Source organism: Coturnix japonica, chromosome 33 (genome assembly GCF_054131305.1).
Source record: "Coturnix japonica strain WE chromosome 33, WE-NBRP24, whole genome shotgun sequence".
NCBI classification, from domain to species: Eukaryota; Metazoa; Chordata; class Aves; order Galliformes; family Phasianidae; genus Coturnix; species Coturnix japonica.
In genome coordinates this window covers 1,835,843-1,854,895 of record NC_140695.1, presented here as the reverse complement: position 1 = coordinate 1,854,895, position 19,053 = coordinate 1,835,843, and the positions used below count along the sequence as shown (strand labels likewise).

General features: G+C 48.3%; 1 protein-coding gene across 1 annotated transcript; it reads right to left on the bottom strand.

The window, feature by feature from the left end:
- Positions 1-10,129: 10,129 nt before the first annotated feature.
- LOC146755339 (olfactory receptor 14C36-like) lies at positions 10,130-11,095 on the bottom strand. The gene has a single exon (XM_085525683.1). The coding sequence runs from the start codon at positions 11,093-11,095 to the stop codon at positions 10,130-10,132; it is 966 nt and encodes a 321-aa protein (XP_085381809.1).
- Between the last annotated feature and the right edge of the window lie 7,958 nt (positions 11,096-19,053).

Genomic DNA, 19,053 nt, shown 5'->3' with positions numbered 1-19,053 from the left:
CCTATAATTACCCGGGTCTTCCTTCTTGCCCTTTTTAAAGACTGAAGTGACATTGGCCATCCTCCAGTCTTCAGGCACCTCCCCAGTTCTCCAAGATCTCTGATAGATTACAGAGAGCAGCTCAGCAAAGATCTCTGCCAGCTCTCTCAGCACCCACAGATGCACCCCATCAGGTCCCATGGATTTATCGACCTTAATGTTTCCTAGGCACTCACGGACCACCTCCTCCCCGACTAAGGAGAAATCTCCCATTCCCCGGACTCTCTCATTAACCTCCAGGGTCTGGGATTCCTGAGGGAGAGCCCTTTCACTAAAGACAGAAGCAAATGATCCTGCGGGGTTAGGAAAGGGCACAGCAGAGCAGTCAGTGAGGAGCACAAGGCAGTGAAGCGCAGCACAAGCCATTGATTGCCTGCACTGATGATGTTCTGCAGCCACCTCCATTGAGATCTGCGTCCTGAGTGCAGATGGAAAGTGAAGGGAAAGGAGGAGCGGGGGATGGAGGGGCAGGAAGCGCTTGGTGCCGGCGGGAGCAGTTCCGGTCCATGGCGGCATGGGAAGGTGATCGGGGCCGGGAGGAGCGGGCTGTGCGCTGCCAACGGGGTCGGGCCGCGGTGCGGGGCATGGAGGGATGTCGGGGGAGGAGCTGGCGGTGCTGCGGCACGCAGAGGCGATGCGTGCGGTGCCAGCGAGTGCGTGGAGCTGAAGGAAGGTGTGTAACATGTCCTTGCTCTGGCTGTCAGTGAGCGGGACGAGTCGGGGCTGCAGTTCTGTGCTGGTGTTTGTTGCTGGGACCGGCTGCCTGAGCAGAATGGGGGCAGCGAGAGGGAGGTTGGACAAGCGGCAGCATCAGGAGCACGGCCCGGTTCTGCTGTGCTGATGGTGCTGTACGGCTGTGGGTCCCCACTGAGGGTCGGTGAGGCAGCGTGGCCCCGTGTGTGTTCCATCACGGTGTGCGGATGTGGAACGTAATCAGAGAGAGTGGATGCAAATGGAGTCGGAGGTGTTACAAGGAGAGGCTCTGGATTGGAACACGGAGAGCAGAGCTGGTGTGTCCCAGCAGGCAGGCGTAGTCAGGTGCCCTTTGGAGCCTGCTGTTGTTGGCGCTGAGCGCAGGAGCCCCATCAGATCAACGTGGTGCTGCATGCTGTGTATGGCAGCGCCAAGAGATTCCCTTGTGGAAGAAGGGGGAGGATGAAGGAGGCCGAGGGCCCTTTGCTCAGGGCCAGCTCGTCTGTAGCCTCTTGCTGCCGGAGAGAAGGGCTGCCCGCTGGGCACGGGCAGTGCCTTCTGGCTCCCGTGCCGTGCCCTGTCCTCCAGCCCCCTCCTCATGCCATGTGGAATGCCAGTGCCAGCAGTGCCAGCAGTTAGAACCCTGTTGGGCCATGTTAGAACCCTGGCCACAGCTGTTACCTTGGTCACTGCTGCCCCACGCAATGCACTCGCCTCTTATTGCTCCGGCCATTAACAGCCATGTGGGGACCTAAGAGAGCGAGGCTGGAGGAAACCCAACATTTAGCTGGGAAGATGGTTCCGGGCACTGCAGGGTCGAGGAGGAGGAGGAGGGGGCCCGCCAGGACCATCAGGCGGCAGACAGGCAAGCGAGCCCATTGCCATAGCGCCTGGACCAGGCGCGTGACCACCTCCGTGGAGCCCATGGAGGTGGATCCACCTCCAGATGAATCCATGGAGGTGGATCCACCTCCAGATGAACCCATGGAGGTGGATCCACCTGAGGATGAGCCCATGGAGGTGGATCCGCCCGATGCACAGCTGGCCTGGCACCACACCACCGTGCCAGGCCCTGCAGCAGTACCACCTCAGCTGCAGCATCGCTGGTCCAGGCGCTGGGCTCCGTACTGTCTGAGCGGCCCCCACCCCCAGCATTAGCCGGGCGGCTTCATTTAACATCATCTCCTCCTCTGAGACCTCTGCAGGCCCCCGGTTCCATCTAAACCCTGTTTTTATTGGTGTTTTTCATGTTAAGTTTAGTTGTAGTGTTAGGATTAGGTTATTGTTAGTGTTTTCTAGTTAGGAGTAGGTTATTGTTCGTGTTAGTGTTCGGAGTAGATGATTGCTCCTGTTTTAGAGTTAGGTATAGGTTTCTGTTCGTACTTAGAGTTAGGTGGGGTCCTACCAGCTGCTGGCAGCAAACAGCGCTCACTCGGTAAGCACACGTCTGCTTTCTCACCCAATGCCATGAGTGCTGCTCCATGAGTGCAATGGTCTGCTGACATCTCCAAGGGATGGGATTTGCATCTTTTGACTTTTCTGTTGCAGATTGTCGAGGAGCAGAGCGTGAGTGGCTGTGAAATGCAATTGGGAAATGCTTCATGGAAACAGTCTGGACCTGTGTCTGGAGCTTCCTGCATGGCCGCTGTAAGGTAGGTGTGCCTTACTGTAAGCGTGCACTGAAGCAGTGTTGGTTAAGCACAGCTCACTCCTCTGTCTTCAACAGATCAGCTTTCTGCACTCTTTATTTCTGTGGCTGGCGTTGTAGAGCACAGCAGCAGCAAGGCCACGAACACGTCTACAACCAGGTACGTGAACATGAGTAACTTTAATGGCTAGAATAACGTTCCTGTTAGTATCAAGGCAGTGGTCACGCGTGTGTGCTGGAGCTCATGGATAGGTTTATTCTTGCCTGTTAAGCTTTTCCCTTATTGACACCCACCCATCCTCTCTTGTTTCTCTTCCCTTTCAGTTGTTTGAAAGCTCCCTGACTGTTTCCCAATTGATTCTTGCAGGACTCGGAGGGTTTTGAGTATCAGACTTGGGAGACAATGAAGAAACCCAAGGCAAGTGCTGCTCAGCTGAGCAAGAAAGCCAAGAAGGAAAGCAAAAAGAAGCGATAAGGGCTTGAGCAGGAAGGCACAAAGGACAGCAGAATCGCCTGGATTGCGTCCTCACAGGTGCACCAAAGGACACACACTGCGTGGTGCGTTTTTCAGGCCTGGCCATGCTTTCCCTTTCATGGACTCCAGAGGGGAACTAAGGAAGCTGTGTCTTTAATCATTACCAGTATCCCGCCTTTTTGATTTCATATTGAAATGTATTTTGGATGCATTTAGCTTCTCTTTGTTGTAAATAAAAGTGAAACAAATATTTGATAAGTGTTTCTGCCTCTTTCAGTAGCTGCTCAATACAGTGCCTGGCTCGGGCTGGCAATTGCAGGGCCATGAAGTGGTCGGCTTCACATCCCTCCTGGAATCACAGAATCACAGAATTGTAGGGGCTAGAAGGGACCTCTAGAGATCACCGAGTCCAACCCCTCTGCCAAAGCAGGCTCCATATACCACAGCTCCAAACCAATTACATGATCCTGAAGCAGTCCGCGTTCCACGACAAAAGCAGCTCCATTTTGTTTAATCTTTCCACTATTTTGACAATGGCTGAAGTATACAGATTAACTTCTGTAGCGCTTATAAATAATTCAAGTTCCTGAAGTCTGCCAATTAGTTCATTCACAAAGGGTTTCCTGTCCCCTTTGCCATATACTAATGCAAGTGCACTGGCATGCTTTTCTGGAGCTGCTTTTGTAAAGTCACGCCACATTTGTCGTGGAACGCGGACTGCTTCAGGATCATGTAATTGGTTTGGATCGTTACGATTGAACTGGGGGCTGTATATCATTTCCACCAGAGCATTTTCTCTCAAAAATTGGATACCTTTCTCTATATCAGTCCATTTCCTTTTCTCAGGCTCCAAGTCCCGTTTAAAGGGGAATCTATCTCTTACCGCTATCAACATCCGCTTCCAGAGGGTGTAGGACCGATTTTGGCATGTGCCAATACCTCTGTCCACACGTGAGTCCCTGGAAATGCTACCGAGTTGGCGAGCTTCACTGCCATCGAGCCACGCACTATTGGCACCATTGTCCCAGCAGCAAATTAACCAAGTGACCATATTTTTTTTTGGCTGACGTGTAAAATCCTTCCTTAGATCTCGAATTTCACTCAGTTTAGAAGATCGATCAATAATGGTCGTAATACTTTGCTCACCTTTTGCTCTATCAAGAGTCCCAGGTGTTGATGGTGGCAACTGTGTTGATGAGGCTGCCCCATCTCTAAGTTTGGACTCAAGAAATTCTCGTAAAGAAAATCTGGCTTTTGGCTCCTCTTCTGACTCTGACCCTGACCCTGACGCTTGTGTTATTTCCTCCAGGTAACCCTCCTTCTTTTTCCTCTCTCCAAACTTCCTCTGCTCCTCTAACTTCTTCTGCTCCTCTAACATCTTCTTGTACCCCTCTAACATCCTCTGCTCCTCCAACTTCCTCTGGTCTTCTGAGTCCCCCTGCTCTCCTGAGTCCCCTGCTCTCCTGAGTCCTGCTCTCCTAACTCCCTCCGCTCTTCCAACTCCTGCATTTTCTCTAACTGAGTTGAAACTCATTTTGTCTTCCGCCCTCTTACAGGGGCAACCAACATTGTATCTGGTGTCCCTGATAGTTGGTCCAATTGGACTACATGTGCCCCCAGTGGCTGGCCAAATTGGACTACATGTGCCCCCAATGGCTGGTCAAATTGGACTACATGTGCCCCCAATGGCTGGTCAAATTGGACTACATGTGCCCCTGGTAGTTGGTTACATACATTCAGCTCACCCCGGAGGGCACATAGCTGGTCTCGGAGAGCGTTCCGCTCAAACTGGACGGCACCAAGCTCAGTCTGGAGGCTGTTGTAGTTGGACTGGAGAGTGTTGTACCCGAACCGGAGGACGTTATGCTCGGCCTGGAGGGCAGTGTGCTCAGTCTGGAGAGTGTTGAGCTCGGTCCGGAGGGCATTGTGGTCAGTCTGGAGAGTGTTGTGCTTGGACTGGACGGCATTATGCTCGGACTGAAGAGTGTTGTGCTCGGCCTGGAGGGTGTCGCAGTTGGGTTGGAAGGCATCGTGCTTGGCCTGGAGGGTGCCGCTCTCAGACTGGAGGGCGTCATACTTGGACTGGAGAGTGTTGTGCTCAGTCTGGAGGGCATTGTGCTCAGTCCGGAGGGCATCGCGCTCAGTCTGGAGAGTGTTGTACTCGGACCGGAGGGCGCTGTGCTCGGACTGGAGAGTGTCGTGCTCGGACCAGAGGGCGCTGTGCTCGGACTGGAGAGTGTTGAGTTGGGATTGCAGGGAGCTTTTCTCATTTCGGAGAGCCTCTCCCTCATACCACAAGGTGCCTCTTTGATATAGGAGATCTTTTCTCTCAGCTTCAATAGCTTTTTCTCTCTCTACCTTCTCATCCCAAAGTTTTTCTGCGTCAGCTCTAAGATTCTCTTTCTCGTACCAGATTGAGTCTCATTGGTACAGGAGATCTTTCTCTCAGCTTCAAAAGCTTTTTCTCTCTCTACCTTCTCAGTCCAAAGTTTTTCTGCCTCAGCTCTAAGACTCTCCTTCTCGGCCCTGAGACTCTCTCTCTCAGCTTCAAAAACTTCCCTCTCAGGAATGGTATTGAATAAGGCCCGATAAGCATTAGCTAGGCCCAAAATCATTTGTGCCTCCTGAGATCTGCCTGAGCCACGACATTCCTGCCTCAAATATGCAATCAAACTCTCAGGATTCTTCAAGTGTTCAGGAGTGAAGCTCCATAACACTGAAGATGTCTGTCGTTTGAGAATCTCTTCAAAGCCTCTCCACACTCCCTGCCACTCAGTATTCTCTGGTTCTAGGTAAGACTTCCTCCGGATGTTATAAATCCAGATACTGAGTGAGATTATTACAATAATCAACAATAAGATCAGGGAGATTAAGAGTGTGGCCCACTGATCATTCAAAAACTGCATAAAGGATTCATAGAAAGAAAGAGGAGCACGCTTAAAAATCACCATTTCTGTATAATTAGTTGCATTAGTTGCTCCCTCTGGAGCTGTATACAGATACGAAGTGAGCATTGCTAACCATGCTTTCAATCCATTATACAATTGTATAGCTCCATAAGAAAAAGTGGCTAGCTTAAACATGACCCAATATGTTCGGAACATCTCAAAAAAGGAACCAATGCCACACAGTTCCTGGTAAAACAAATTTAGTAGAGAAAACATTTTTTTTTTTCCTTTTTTTTCTTCAATAGAGAGAAAAAAGTAAAAGAAAACAAAGCTCAACAATGTTTATAAAATATACCGGAGTATTGGCAGTCCGCCTGGACTTTTCAAGGTCAAGCTCGCAGGTGCAGAATCGCAAACCTAAGATAACTCCTTAACAGGGAAAAAAACTTGTAGCTCTGTTAAAAGCTAAAAGAGCAACAGAAGAAAACACAGAAAAACAGCAACTCAATATGCCCGCATTCTCCACCAAAATCTGTCACGGTTTGAACGAAAAAATCCACCTGCGTCTGTGACAGGGGCCGTGGGCCCCGGAGGGACCCCAGGCCGAAAGGAAAAAGTTAATTAGGAAAAGAAAACAGCGGCAACGATCTAAGGAGGCACACTTATTTACTAAATGCTATATCGAAATACCGGATAACACAATATAATACAATATAATTGAAAATTGAAAATTGAGCTAACGAATCAAGCAAAATAGGAGAGAGAATGAGTCCCGTAACCGAGAGGCCTACTGTGAATCTAGGCGAACGGCTGAAGGCTCCCACACACTCCCCTGAACGCCAGAACTCGAAAGACGTCAGTCTAGTCTGCGACAGTTAATATAGAGTCCAGGTCCCGTGACCTATCGTGTTGCTCTCTGGGAGATGTAGTCTTCTTCTGTAAGTTGCAGATTCAGTAAAGTTATTCATGCTTTATATGATGTTATGATGTGGAATACTGATAGCAAAATTACAAAATTATTAAACCATGACACTGATTGAACAAATGAACTGAACTGCTTGTTAAATATGATTAATCGGTCGTTAAAACAAACCCTTTTTCAGCCTAAAAGAAAACGGGGGAAATGTAGAGAGTGTTTTTTACAGCTAGTTAGCTGAGAAGGGTCGTAAACACGGTGCAGCTAAGCAAGCAGCCATAACACCTGCAAGGACAGCAAGAACAACAGGATGCCCTGGGATGGTGAGAAACTAGCCATGGTTCTGGGAACTCAGCAAGGGAGTAGGTTTCAGTTGATAACAACAAGCTGTTAAGATACTTGGGGATGGTATGTAATTGGGAACCAATGATGAGCTCCACTTTTGCAATATGTATGAGCTAATTATCCATATTATAAAGGTACATGCAGCCAAGGAATAAACGGGATTAGCTGATCATATGTCAATGACAGGTGTGGTCGTTTGCTTTTCTCCCATTGTTCTGCAACAATATACAACATATGCAGTTGCTAACATATATGCACAGATACTAATATGTTGCATATCTGCTTGCAAGTCCAGGAATTGTTGCAGGGGTTTTAAAAGCCACAGGGTTTACTGTAGGAACTGAAGCAGCTGTCGGGCTGTTACAGGGGTTGGAGCAACTGCAGAGCTCATTGCCAGAGCTGGAGTCAACACGGGACCTGTGGCTGAAGTTGGAGCAGCCACTGGACTCATTGGAGGGGTTGGAGCGACCGCAGGGCTGTACTTCCTGGCACAGTGCACCTTCCCTGGGAAAAATTTGTTTCATTTCCTTATCACAATACTTGGAACAGCTACAAAACCTGTAGCAGGAGTGACTGCAGAGCTCATTATGAGGGGTGGAGTGACAGTGGGAACTGTTCAGAGCTTGGAGCATCTGCAGGACATGTAGCCGAAACTTGTAGCTCCTTCCTATGAATATGTAGATGAGTTCATATAGATTTGTTGAATATGTATGAGATTGACTTTGAATTATGTAACAATTCTGCATGCTAGTGTGCAAGACAGGAAGAGTGATTCCCCTTTGCACCCTGCTCTGAATAAACACATCTCTGCTTTATAACCTAACCCTGGGTTATAGAGTTTGATTCCAGAAGTCAGCTTGGTGATCCAGATGGGACAAGCCTGTTCAAAGACAGGAAAGCAATCCAGCCAATAACTGATCATTTTCAGAAACTCAGGTTTTTGATGGAGTGTTTAATCAAAAATACAACGCAGCCATCCTCCTGGTTAGAAAACTGTACAGGAACTACTAGATACTACAAGATTCAAGGACTATCAACAGAACAGTGGAGAACTTATATCCATTGGTACCATATCCGTATACACTGCTTACAAAATTATCAGTGGAATTGGCATGGTCCCTCTTGTGCCATCCCATGGCACCCAGACTGTGTTGCTGCAAGGGTTGGACTGAGGCACCAGCTCTGTCAGCCTCATCTCAAGTTTGTTGTATGACAGCAGCGTCTCCCGGTGGTGGGTGATGAGGTCGTAGAGGCTGTCAAATTCTCAGCTGTCAGTCAGAAAGAAACTGTGGATGCTGGTGTCCTGCTGCCTGTGGATGTGACAATGCTGCACTTTCCTATTACGCCAGATGGACAGAATGCATTCCCCAATGAGTTTTTAGTTCTTCCTGTCAAGAAAGGAGACATCAGGTGCCCCCACCTCAGTGCAGTACTCTGTCAGCAGCCACTCAGCAATGTGCCGCCCACCACACCCTGCTCCCAGCCTGCCATGGAACCATTCCCATGGGAGATGCAGCTCTATGTTCAAGCTCACCTCCTTTTGCACAGCTCATCTCCCCCAGACATCTCCCCCTGTTGTCCTGACCAGTACAATATAGAGTGGGTTCCGTGCACAAGTGATGGGGTCTTAAACCATTTGGCAATCCACCTTCTGCTCATCTGCCACCATTTGTCTCCTGTATCAGGAGAAAGCCGCTTAGGGAAACAGAGCCTGTAAATCGCTATCTTTACTGCTCTCTCCAATGCCTGAGGTGGATGCCAAAACCCCTCCTGCATTCCCCATGGCCACGGGTAACCATACAGTTTGCCTCTCAAGACAGGGTGAAAGAGCTACCAGGACTACAGGGAATTTCTCCCTATGCAGTGAGACCTTGAATGTCATGGAAGATTCAGCAGGAAACTATTTGAGATTGGGAATCTGTAGAGCAGATCTCTGGTGCTGTTGCGGCCTGTGGGAAGATCTTACAGTCCACTCTCCCATCGTACTGGGGAGGTACCTGTGTGCTTGCTCAACGAGCTCTACCATTCACCCTGGCATTCACGAAGGGGATGTCACACACCCCCAGAAGGAACAAAAGGAGCTTAGGGTTCTCATTTGATAATGCTGTATATAGATATAGATTTGATGGGAATGCTCAGAGGTTTCTGTGATAAATTTAAGGCAAGAAATCCAATTGCTGCAGGGTTTGAATCACTGTTCTGGTGGGTGACAATTAACAACAATGTGGACTGGATTAACTACATCTCTTAAAACAACAAAAGAGAGAATCTGGTCTAAAGGCAATATGGGAACATACTAAACTATTTCATCAAGTATCAATAGATGATACTTTATTTGGATTTACCAAATTGAAAAACTTACTGCTTGGCTACCACAGTTTGCATGGCTGAAGCAGCTCTTTGTTGCTTTGTATTACTGCAGTCATCTTACTTGTTTTAATGTACGTTGAAATGAGGTGTGCATTACGGCAGTGTAAAACCAGTGGGAATAGCTGTGAAGAATAGAAAAAGCACAAGCTAAGACAGAAAGTGGAGAGCGGAAGTTATTTGAAATCTTCCCTTTCCCGGAATGTAGCAATCTAGCAAAAGTATTTGCAAAGTCTAAGAAAAGGGGGATAGAGTTTGAACAAGGGGACAATCTAAGGCTCAACTATTGCAGAGGGGCTTGGGTAAACAGGATGTCAGATCAGATAAGAAAAGAATATTTTGAAACTCCATTGTCAGCGTTATGGGGAACACTGGGCAAGGGACCAGCTGGAAACTGTTGCAGGCTGAAGTCAACACACAATTTGATGAACAGCCGTGTGCTTCCTGCTGGATTGTGGGCTTCTGAGAACATCCGACCCCAACAGCTCCAGAAATGTCTCACAAGAAGGAGGACAGACAGAGTAACTGCACATCCTTTATTCTTTTAAGGTTCACAGAGAGCCTGGTTCATTATGCACAGTGTATCTGGGCTACAATACAAAGGTAAACGCTGAATAAGAATTGGTTTTAATAATGAAGTTTTAGTGAAAAACGTTACAGTATTTAAAAACATCATAATAAGCAGAATAAATTACACATACTAAGTGGCATGAAACAAACAAACAATGAGAGAGAGAGTGATTCTGTAAAAAGCTGCATTACAAGTCATAAATTCCAAATAACAGGCAATTCACTGCATTTGAAAAACATCTGGTAATCACTTTCCTCACAGCATCCTTGACCTCCCTGTTCCTCATGCTGTAGATGAGGGGGTTTACTGCTGGTGGCACAGCTGAGTACAGAACTGCCACCATCAGGTCCATGGATTGAGAGGAGACAGAGGGTGGCTTCAGGTAGGCATAAAACCCAGTGATGGTAAGTAGGGAGACCACAGCCAGGTGAGGGAGGCACGTGGAGAAGGCTTTGTGCCTTCCCTGCTCAGAGGGCATCCTCAGCACAGCCACGAAGATCTGCACATATGACACCACTATGAAAACAAAGCACCCAAAGACTAAACTGGCACCAAAAAAGAGAAACACAACTTCCCTGAGAATTGATTCTGAGCAGGAGAGCTTGAGGATCTGGGGGATTTCACAGAAAAACTGGATGACAAAATTCCCTTGGCAGAGAGGCAGTGAAAACGTACTGGCAGTGTGCAGCAGGGAAAAGAGAACCCCAGTGCCCCAGGCAGCTGCTACCATGGTAGCAAAAGCTCTGCTGTCCATCAAGGTCCCATAGTGCAGGGGCTTGCAGATGGCAATGTAGCGGTCATAGGACATGATGGTGAGAAGGGAATACTCTGCTGAGATGAAGAAGGAGAAGAAAAAGAGCTGTGCAGCACATCCTGCGTTGGAGATGGCCCTGGTGTTCCAGAGGGCGTTGGCCAAGGCTTTGGGGAGAGTGGTGGAGATGCAGCCCAGGTCGAGGAGGGCCAGGCTGAGGAGGAAGAAGTACATGGGGGTGTGCAGGCAGCGGTCGCAGGCTATGGCTGTGCTGATGAGGCCGTTGCCCAGGAGGGCAGCCAGGTAGATGCCCAGGAAGAGCCAGAAGTGCAGGAGCTGCAGCTGCCGCGTGTCTGCCAACGGCAGCAGGAGGAACTCACTGATGGAGCTGCTGTTGGGCATCTGCTGTTGTTGGGCTTTGAGTCCTGCTCAGAGTGCAGAAGATAATGACAAGTCCAGACCATTCTCAGACACACTCCTCCCGCTGTACTCTGAAATGTTTTCATTTACCTTTGGGTAATTTTCATTTAACTCCATAACTTGAATTTATATTCATGTGCTTCACCATCCCTGAAGAAATAGAAGATTAAGGAGCTCTTACTTTTTCTCATTTCATAATCATATTCCAGACTCCTGAATATTTTCCTCTTGGTAACTGTTTACATGTCTCATATCTTCACTCCAACTGTTCTTAGTGCCCCCAACCCCAGCCTCTTTGCACTTCAATATGTTTTAGTCAAATATGCCTGTTTGCAGGATAAGTGCACTATTGAAGTCTGCAGAAAACAAGAAAAACATGAACTGATTCTTTCCTTTTAGAAACGAGAGGCTGAAAGCACAACCTGTGTGGCTGTTCACAAAACAAGCAATTGATTAAAGAAATATTTGGGAGTAACATAGCTGTGTTTTAAATTTTACAGCCTCTATTAGATTTCCACCTCCAGTCCTTTCTGCCTTCCCTCAGATCAAGATATGGAAAATCCCTTCCTTGGCTCTCCTCTTGCAAAGGGCCTTCACAAACATGCTATTGTGCAGTGGAGCTGTGATTCCCTGCCCCAGGCAGCAGCTGTGGCAGCACAAGCCCTGCCGGGGGGCTCCTTCCCCCCACACCACACGTCTCCCCGCAGCGCCCTGGGCAGCTCCCCGGGCAGGCTGAGTGCAGACACTCAGGGCTGTGCTCTGACACTGCAGCATGGAAGCCCTCGGGTGGAGCAGAAGGCTTTTTCCACAGTAAAGAAACATGCAGTGCCTGCAGCCAGATCTTCTATGGGATGTCCCTGGTTTGGTTAACCCTCTATGAAAAGCAGCTTCATGGTCAGCAGTGAGACTTACCTTTTCATGGTCTGTGAGCAATGTTCCTGCTGTGTGCTCACAGCCTGCTCACACCATACACATCCTGTAAGCTCTCTCCCCTTTCTCTCCTCTCCTTCTGTCACCTGCAGGCTGTGCTGTGCACAAGAGCTGCTCCTGGGCACAACTGTCTGTCTGCAGCACTGCCCACTTGTATGAGCTCCATGTGTCCCAGGAGCCCGGCCCAGCTCAGCAGCAGAGGATGTCATACTTTATCCTTCCCACTCGTCTCCCCTGAGATGTCCCTGTGTCCTCTTTGCCATCAGATCCTGGAAAACAACAGCATCATGATTGTACATTGAAATCTGATGAATTAAACACCAAATGTACAGTGGTCAGTGACTGATTCCAGACCTGATACCTGAGATCCTGTGATGAAACAAAATAGGCATACAGGCAAGGACAGAGAGAGGTGGACTTCCCCTGTGCAGGGCCATGATTTAACTGAGGCAGTGCAGGAGTCTCATCCCTAATGGGAAACCCTGGGGCTGAAATGGGATTCAGCTCCCCATGGACACACAGTATCATTGGGATTACTCAGGTTCAGCTCCGATGTACACAAGGAGTTGCCTGCATGTGAGCTCCTGCTCTGAGTCCTCGGTCCTTCAGCAGGGAGGCAGTTGCTCACACACAGACACTGGGTGATGCCCAAGGTGCCTGGGCTGCTCCTGGATGTGTTCCAGTGCTTATAAACTGTGTGGGAAATTCCTGGGACAGATACCTCTTTCCTGAACATCAGCTGCGGGGCAGAGAGGAAACAGACCCCTATCGACCATCCTAAATGACAACAGACCCCAGTGTTTATAGCACTTCATGGTGCCTTTGTCTCCAACTCCACTGAGAATGCAGAGTTACACAGCTGACTAAATGGATGAGCTCACAAAAGAAGAACCAGATCTTTCTCTGTTCTCCATCTGCGGCATATTCTGGAGCTCAAGGCAACACAAAGATAACATACATCTTTATTCTTCAACAGACATAACCTCAGTTTTCGGTGGGCTCTCAAGTGAATGGCTTCTAGTGTCTCTGGGCTCTCCCACACACTCACATGCAGCTGTAAATGCAGCACAGGGCCTTCAGGAAAGCCATGCCCATGGTGTGTCTGTGCTGCTGTGTCAACTCCAAGACCCACAATGGATCTAATGTCTGTGTGCCACCTTCTTCATATTCTTCTAATACCATAGATGAGCTATCCAGTCAGGCTCTGTCCAGTGATGCTTTCCAATGAGTATGTTTACTTCTGTATTATTGCACTAATGAGAACAACAAAACTTGAGGAGCTAGAAATCTTTGTAGAGTTACATGCCTGAGCTCTTGTTTGGACCACAGTGGTACAGTTGAATGGCTTCTACAACTGCACTGTAGCACAAGGGGCATACAGGGGTAGCACTGGGGTATACATTCTTAGTGATGGATTGGTGAGGAGACAAGGAAAAGAGAGTGCACTGAGCTCTGCCTGGGGGTGGCTGAGCAGCCAGGCCAGAGCTAATGGAAATGGCCAATGGAGGAGACCAACAGTGCCTGTTCCTGTCTTCCTGATCAGGGAGAGCAAGTGGAAGGTGCCCTCTGCAGACAGATGGGAGTCTCATGTTGTCAGGCCATTGTCCCGTTTGGGAGCCTTTTTCACTCCAGTATGTGCTGCAGGGACAGCACAGCAGGGCATGTGCCATCCAGCAGATCCTTGGAGAGCACAGATGGCAGCTTCTTGACCAAGCCATGGAGGAACCAAAGAGGAGAGGTGCTCTGCTGGATCTCATACTCTCCAGCATGGAAGGTCTGGTGGGAATTATGAAGGTCAAAGTGGCATCAGACCACGTGCAAAAGACAAATGGATCTCTTGTTATTCATTTGTTTATTTATTTATTTATTTTGAGGCTGTAAGTTTAAAAGATGATCATAGATGTCAATAAAACTGAAACAAAGAATGGAAGACAAAGATAGAAATCAGTGAAAATGTGTTAACCCTTCTCAAGATGAGAAATCGTCATGAATCTTGTTCTATTTTTAGTTGTAAATATGAGAATTTGTAGGGATTTTGTGTCTTTTTTTTTTTTTTTTCCCTATAATTCAGATGCCTTCAGGTACAGAGACACAGACAGCGGTGCCATTGCCCTGTGACTAAAGCCTGGCATCCGCCGCTGCTCTTCCCTGCTGCCTTGTTGATGTCCCTCACTTTCCAGGTGTCTCCAGCTCTCCTAAATAAATGGCCTTAGTTAAGGGCATGTTTTCAACAGTTCATTTGGACACACGCTCCTGCCAATGCCCTCCAGATTTCCCCATCCTCTGCTCTTTGTTCAGTCAGATACCTCCCAATTATCTGTCTGATTTCTTACTTACAGGGACATTATTGGAATTTGCTCCATTCCTCAAAATGCTGATGGACTCTGTTGTCAAATCCTTCACTGTGATTCTATCTATCCAATCCTATCTGCGTCTAAATATTTTCTTGAACAAATATTCCCTGTAAAATATAAAACTCAATAGACACACCTTGGACATGCCATGCAGTTGATCACTGAGTTTTACTGTTCATTAAATTGCATCACCTTTCCTTCAGATTGCTGGTCAAAAAAAAAGGGGGGGGGAAATTTTTCCTTTTCCATGTGCAGCTGGTTCTCTGAGGAAAGCCACTGGGAGTTGGTGCAAAGGAGGATTAACGCTGAGCAGGTGTCGGCAGAGGAGAAGAGTGATGTGAGAAAAAGTGATGCAAGTCCCATAGGTCCAATGTGAGTAGAAATGGGGTGGGGATGCTGAGGAGCTTTGTCAACAAAGTAACAGAATAGAAGTCATTGGGACATCCTGGATCACGATCAGTTGCACAGTGCTGTTTTAATGTCTTGTTTTAACCCAACTATAAATAAATAGAAAATAAATGTCTGCTAGATTCTTCCTCTTTAAGCTCTCTCTAGATATCTCTCCATTTTGCTGAACAAGTTCTGAAAACCTGAAGAAGAGAACAGGAAGGCAGAAGGCACAGGAGATTCTTTAGGTTATAATGGGCCCCAGGGCACATTCGCTGCTGAGCCTGTCAACCTCCAGTGTAGAGAGAAGTTTGCACAGAGTACTCAGCAAGACATAGTCAGAAGTAACAGTGAAGTTTCTTGGAGTATGAATGGGCCCACTGAGGGCCATTAACAAGCAAGCTTCCAAGGGACTTGTTAGAGCAGATATTTGGAAGCCATGACTACAGGCACTCAAGGCACTGGCATGGTAGCTCTGATGCTAAGAAAACCTTCCTTTGCCTTACGATTCCTGACCCCTAGAATCTTGGCAGGGAGATCCTGCTCCTCATGTTGGCTCATGACCCTTCCTGGGGCAGTGAGTTGGAAGTGTGTATAATGTTAAATGAAAGACATGGGGACAGAAGATCCCAGGCTCTACATGGGGTGCAAAGATGCTGTGAAGTTCATATCCCACGTATGCCCTTTGTCTTATCTCATGATGTGGGATGTGAGAAGGGCCAGTCTGAACAAGCAGTCAATCCCAATGAAACTCTGAACTTCAGATCTCTCAGTTCCAGTGCCCTCCTTTGCACGCCCTCCCATAGTTTGATGTCCTTTCTGCTCTGTGGTACCCAGAAGTGCACCCAGTGCTCCAAGTGAGGCTGCAGCAGCACAGAGCAGACAGGGACAATCCTTTCCCTCACCCAGATGTCAATAAATTGCCTGATGTGCTCCAGGGGACAGCTGGCTTTCCTGGCTGTCTGGGCACACTGCTGACTCACATTCAATTTGATGCTGACCAGGACCCCCAATCCTTTTCAGTCAGATTTCTCTCCATTGTCCCATATCCAGTCAGTGTTTATGCCCAGGGTTGCCCCTACCCAGGTGCACAATCAGGCACTTGTTCATGTTATACTTTATGTATGTGGTGCTTAGTACTACTTGGTGCCCAGTTGCCCAGACTTGTCCACATCTCTCTGCAAGTCCTCTCCACCCTAAGTGGAGGCAACAGCACCTCCTCATCTGGTCTTATCAGCAGACTTGCTTAGAACATCTTCTCATCCTGCATGCAAGTCATCCACAAAAACATGAAAGAGAAGCGGCCCTAAATTGGAGCCCTGGGGACCCCTGATAGTGACCATCTACCAGCCTGATGGAGCCCAATGACAATAGTCCTTTGGGCTTGACCTATTGGCCAACTGCTCACCCACCATTTTGTGTTCCTGTCTAGCCATATGCAGGACATTCTGTCCAGAAGGGTGCTGTGAGAAATAGGATCAAAAGTTCTACTGAAATCCTCAAGGATAACAACTTCCCTTGGTCATCTAAATGGATAACCATGTCATAAAAGGACCTGAAGTTAAACATGACCTTCCTCTCGGGAACTTGTGTTGACTTCTACCAATGACAGAATCGTCCTTCAGCTGTTTGTCCATAACTCCCACCTTCATTTTCTCCATATTTTTACCAGGCACTGGAGTGAGACTCACAGGTCCATAATTTCCCGTGTCATTTTTCTTGCTCTTCCTTACAGTGAGACAACATTTGCCAGCTTCCCGTCAACTTGTAAGACCCTGGACTTATTTAGATGCAATTGAAATGAGAGCCCAGAGCATACTAAGGTGTCATCATTGCAAGAACGTATATGTGACATATCTTTGCAGTGCCTTGAACTCTGGAGTATGCCACAGATGGAGCATAGAGAAAGACTGGCCTCTTCTGTTGGTAAGCAGAGTAACACTGCGTGATACATGGGGACTGTGTCTCTGCTCTGCTATGCTCTGCTTGCAGGGGAAAGGTGCAGGGGCTTGCTCTCATGTCAGTGCTCATATCTGAGGTGTGGGGTCAAAGTGGAGAGACCAGGCTTTTTTCAGCAGTGTGTGGAGACAAGACAAGGGGAAATGGAACAGAAACTGGAGCATAGGAAGTTCTGCACAAATGTGTGCAAGAACATCTTTACAGTGAGGGTGATGGAGACCTGGAACATACTGCCCATGAGGTTGGGGAGTCTCCTTCTCTGGATATATTCAAGACCTGCCTGGATGCCCACCTGTGTGCCTACCTGGTGTTCCCAAGGGGTCTGTGCTGGGGCCTGTCCTCTTCAGTATCTTTACTGATGACCTGCATAAGGGCATTGAGTGCATCCTATGTAGGTTTGCAAACTACACCAAATTGGCTGGGAGTGTGGATGTGCCTGAAGTTAGCAAGGCCCCACTGAGGGATCTGGACAGGCTGGAGAGCTGGGCTGAAGCGAATGGGATGAGCTTCACCAAGACCAAATGCCACGTCCTGAAATTTGGGACCTGGAATGGACTGCCCAGGGGGGTGGTGGATTCAGTGACCCTAGAGGCGTTCAAGGAATGATTGGATGTTGTGTTGAGGGACATGGTTTAGTGGGGGCTGATAGGTGACCAGCCGGACTGGATGATCATTTAGGTCTTTTCTAACTTTGGTGATTCTATTATTCTATGATATCCCGTCCTTGTATGAGTGCCCTCTTTGAGCAAACACTCTCTGGGATGACTCAGAACATGTCTGGAATTAGTCACTGACCACTTGAAATCTGGTGTTTAATTCAACAGATTTTAATGTACTGTCATGATGCTGTTGTCTTTCAGGTGCTGTTGGCCGTGAGGACCCCGGGACACCTCAGGGGAGATGAGTGGGAAGGATAAAAAATGACATAATCTGTTACTGAGTTGGGCTGGGCTTCTGGGACACAGGGAGCTTATAAAAGTGGGAAGTGTTGTAGAGAGAATGCTGTGCCCAGGAGCAGCTCTTGTGCACAGCACAGCAGGGCTGGGGCTTGAGCAGCAATTCACATGAGGATAGAAGAAAGGGAGAGAGAGCTTACAGTGTTTGTACAGTGTGAACCAGCTGTGAATGGACTGCAGGAGCACTGATAACAGATCAACAGAATGGTAAGTGTCTTGCAGTAGGCAATGCAGCTGATTTTCCTGGAGGGATCACCAAATCGGGGACATCCTGTAGCAGATCTGGCTGCAGGCACTGCATGTTTCTTTACTGTGTTAAAAGCCTTCTGCTCCAGCTGAGGGCTACCGTGCTGCAGCATCAGAGCAAAGCTCTGAGGGCTGCGTGTCCCAGCGCGGCTGCAGGCTGTGCAGCCGGGGCTGCAGGCGGGTGCCCAGGGCTGTCCTGCAGAGCAGGGTCCCTGCTGTGCCCCAGGGGCTGTGTGCCGGGTATGGGACTCTGCCGCCTGCCAGGCTCAGCACTCAGCCTGCCCGGGGAGCTGCCCAGGGCGCTGCGGGGAGACGGGTGGGGGGAAGGAGCCCCCATCAGGGCTTGTGCTGCCACAGCTGGTGCCTGGGGCGGGGGGATCAGAGCTCCACTGCACAACTGATTGTTTTTTAAGGTACTTTGCAAGAGGAGTGCCACGGCAGGAGTTTTCCATTTCCTGTTCTGAGGAAAAAAGGATTGGAAACAGAAATCTAAAAGGAGTTATCAGAGATCTGTGAATTTTTCTTCAATAAATTGCTTGTGGCCTGAACAGACAGACGTGATGTGCATTCAGTCCCCCCTTTCTCAGAAGATGGAACCAGTTGTAATTAACAACATTTTCAGTAGACATGAATAATTCACTTATCCTACAAACAGGCAGCATTTTCTAACTGAAACTGAAAGTCACAGATGCTGGGGTAGGCGGACACTAAAAGCACTTGGGGTAAAGATATGAGACAGGAAACAGATGAAAATATCCAGGGAGAAGGGATAAGAAAATAAGAGGAAGGTTAGAGCTCCATATGCTGCTTCTGCTTAAGGAATGCTGATCTACATGAAATTAAATGCAAGTAATGGTGCTAAATGTACACTGTTGTAAGAGAATAAAAACATTTCATAGTATAGCAGGAGGAGTGTCTCTGAGAATGGTCTGGACTTGTCATTATCTTCTGCACTCTGAACAGGACTTCAAGCCCAGAAGCAGCAGATGCCCAACAGCAGCTCCATCAGCGAGTTCCTCCTGCTGCCGTTGGCAGACACGCGGCAGCTGCAGCTCCTGCACTTCTGGCTCTTCCTGGGCATCTACCTGGCTGCCCTCCTGGGCAACGG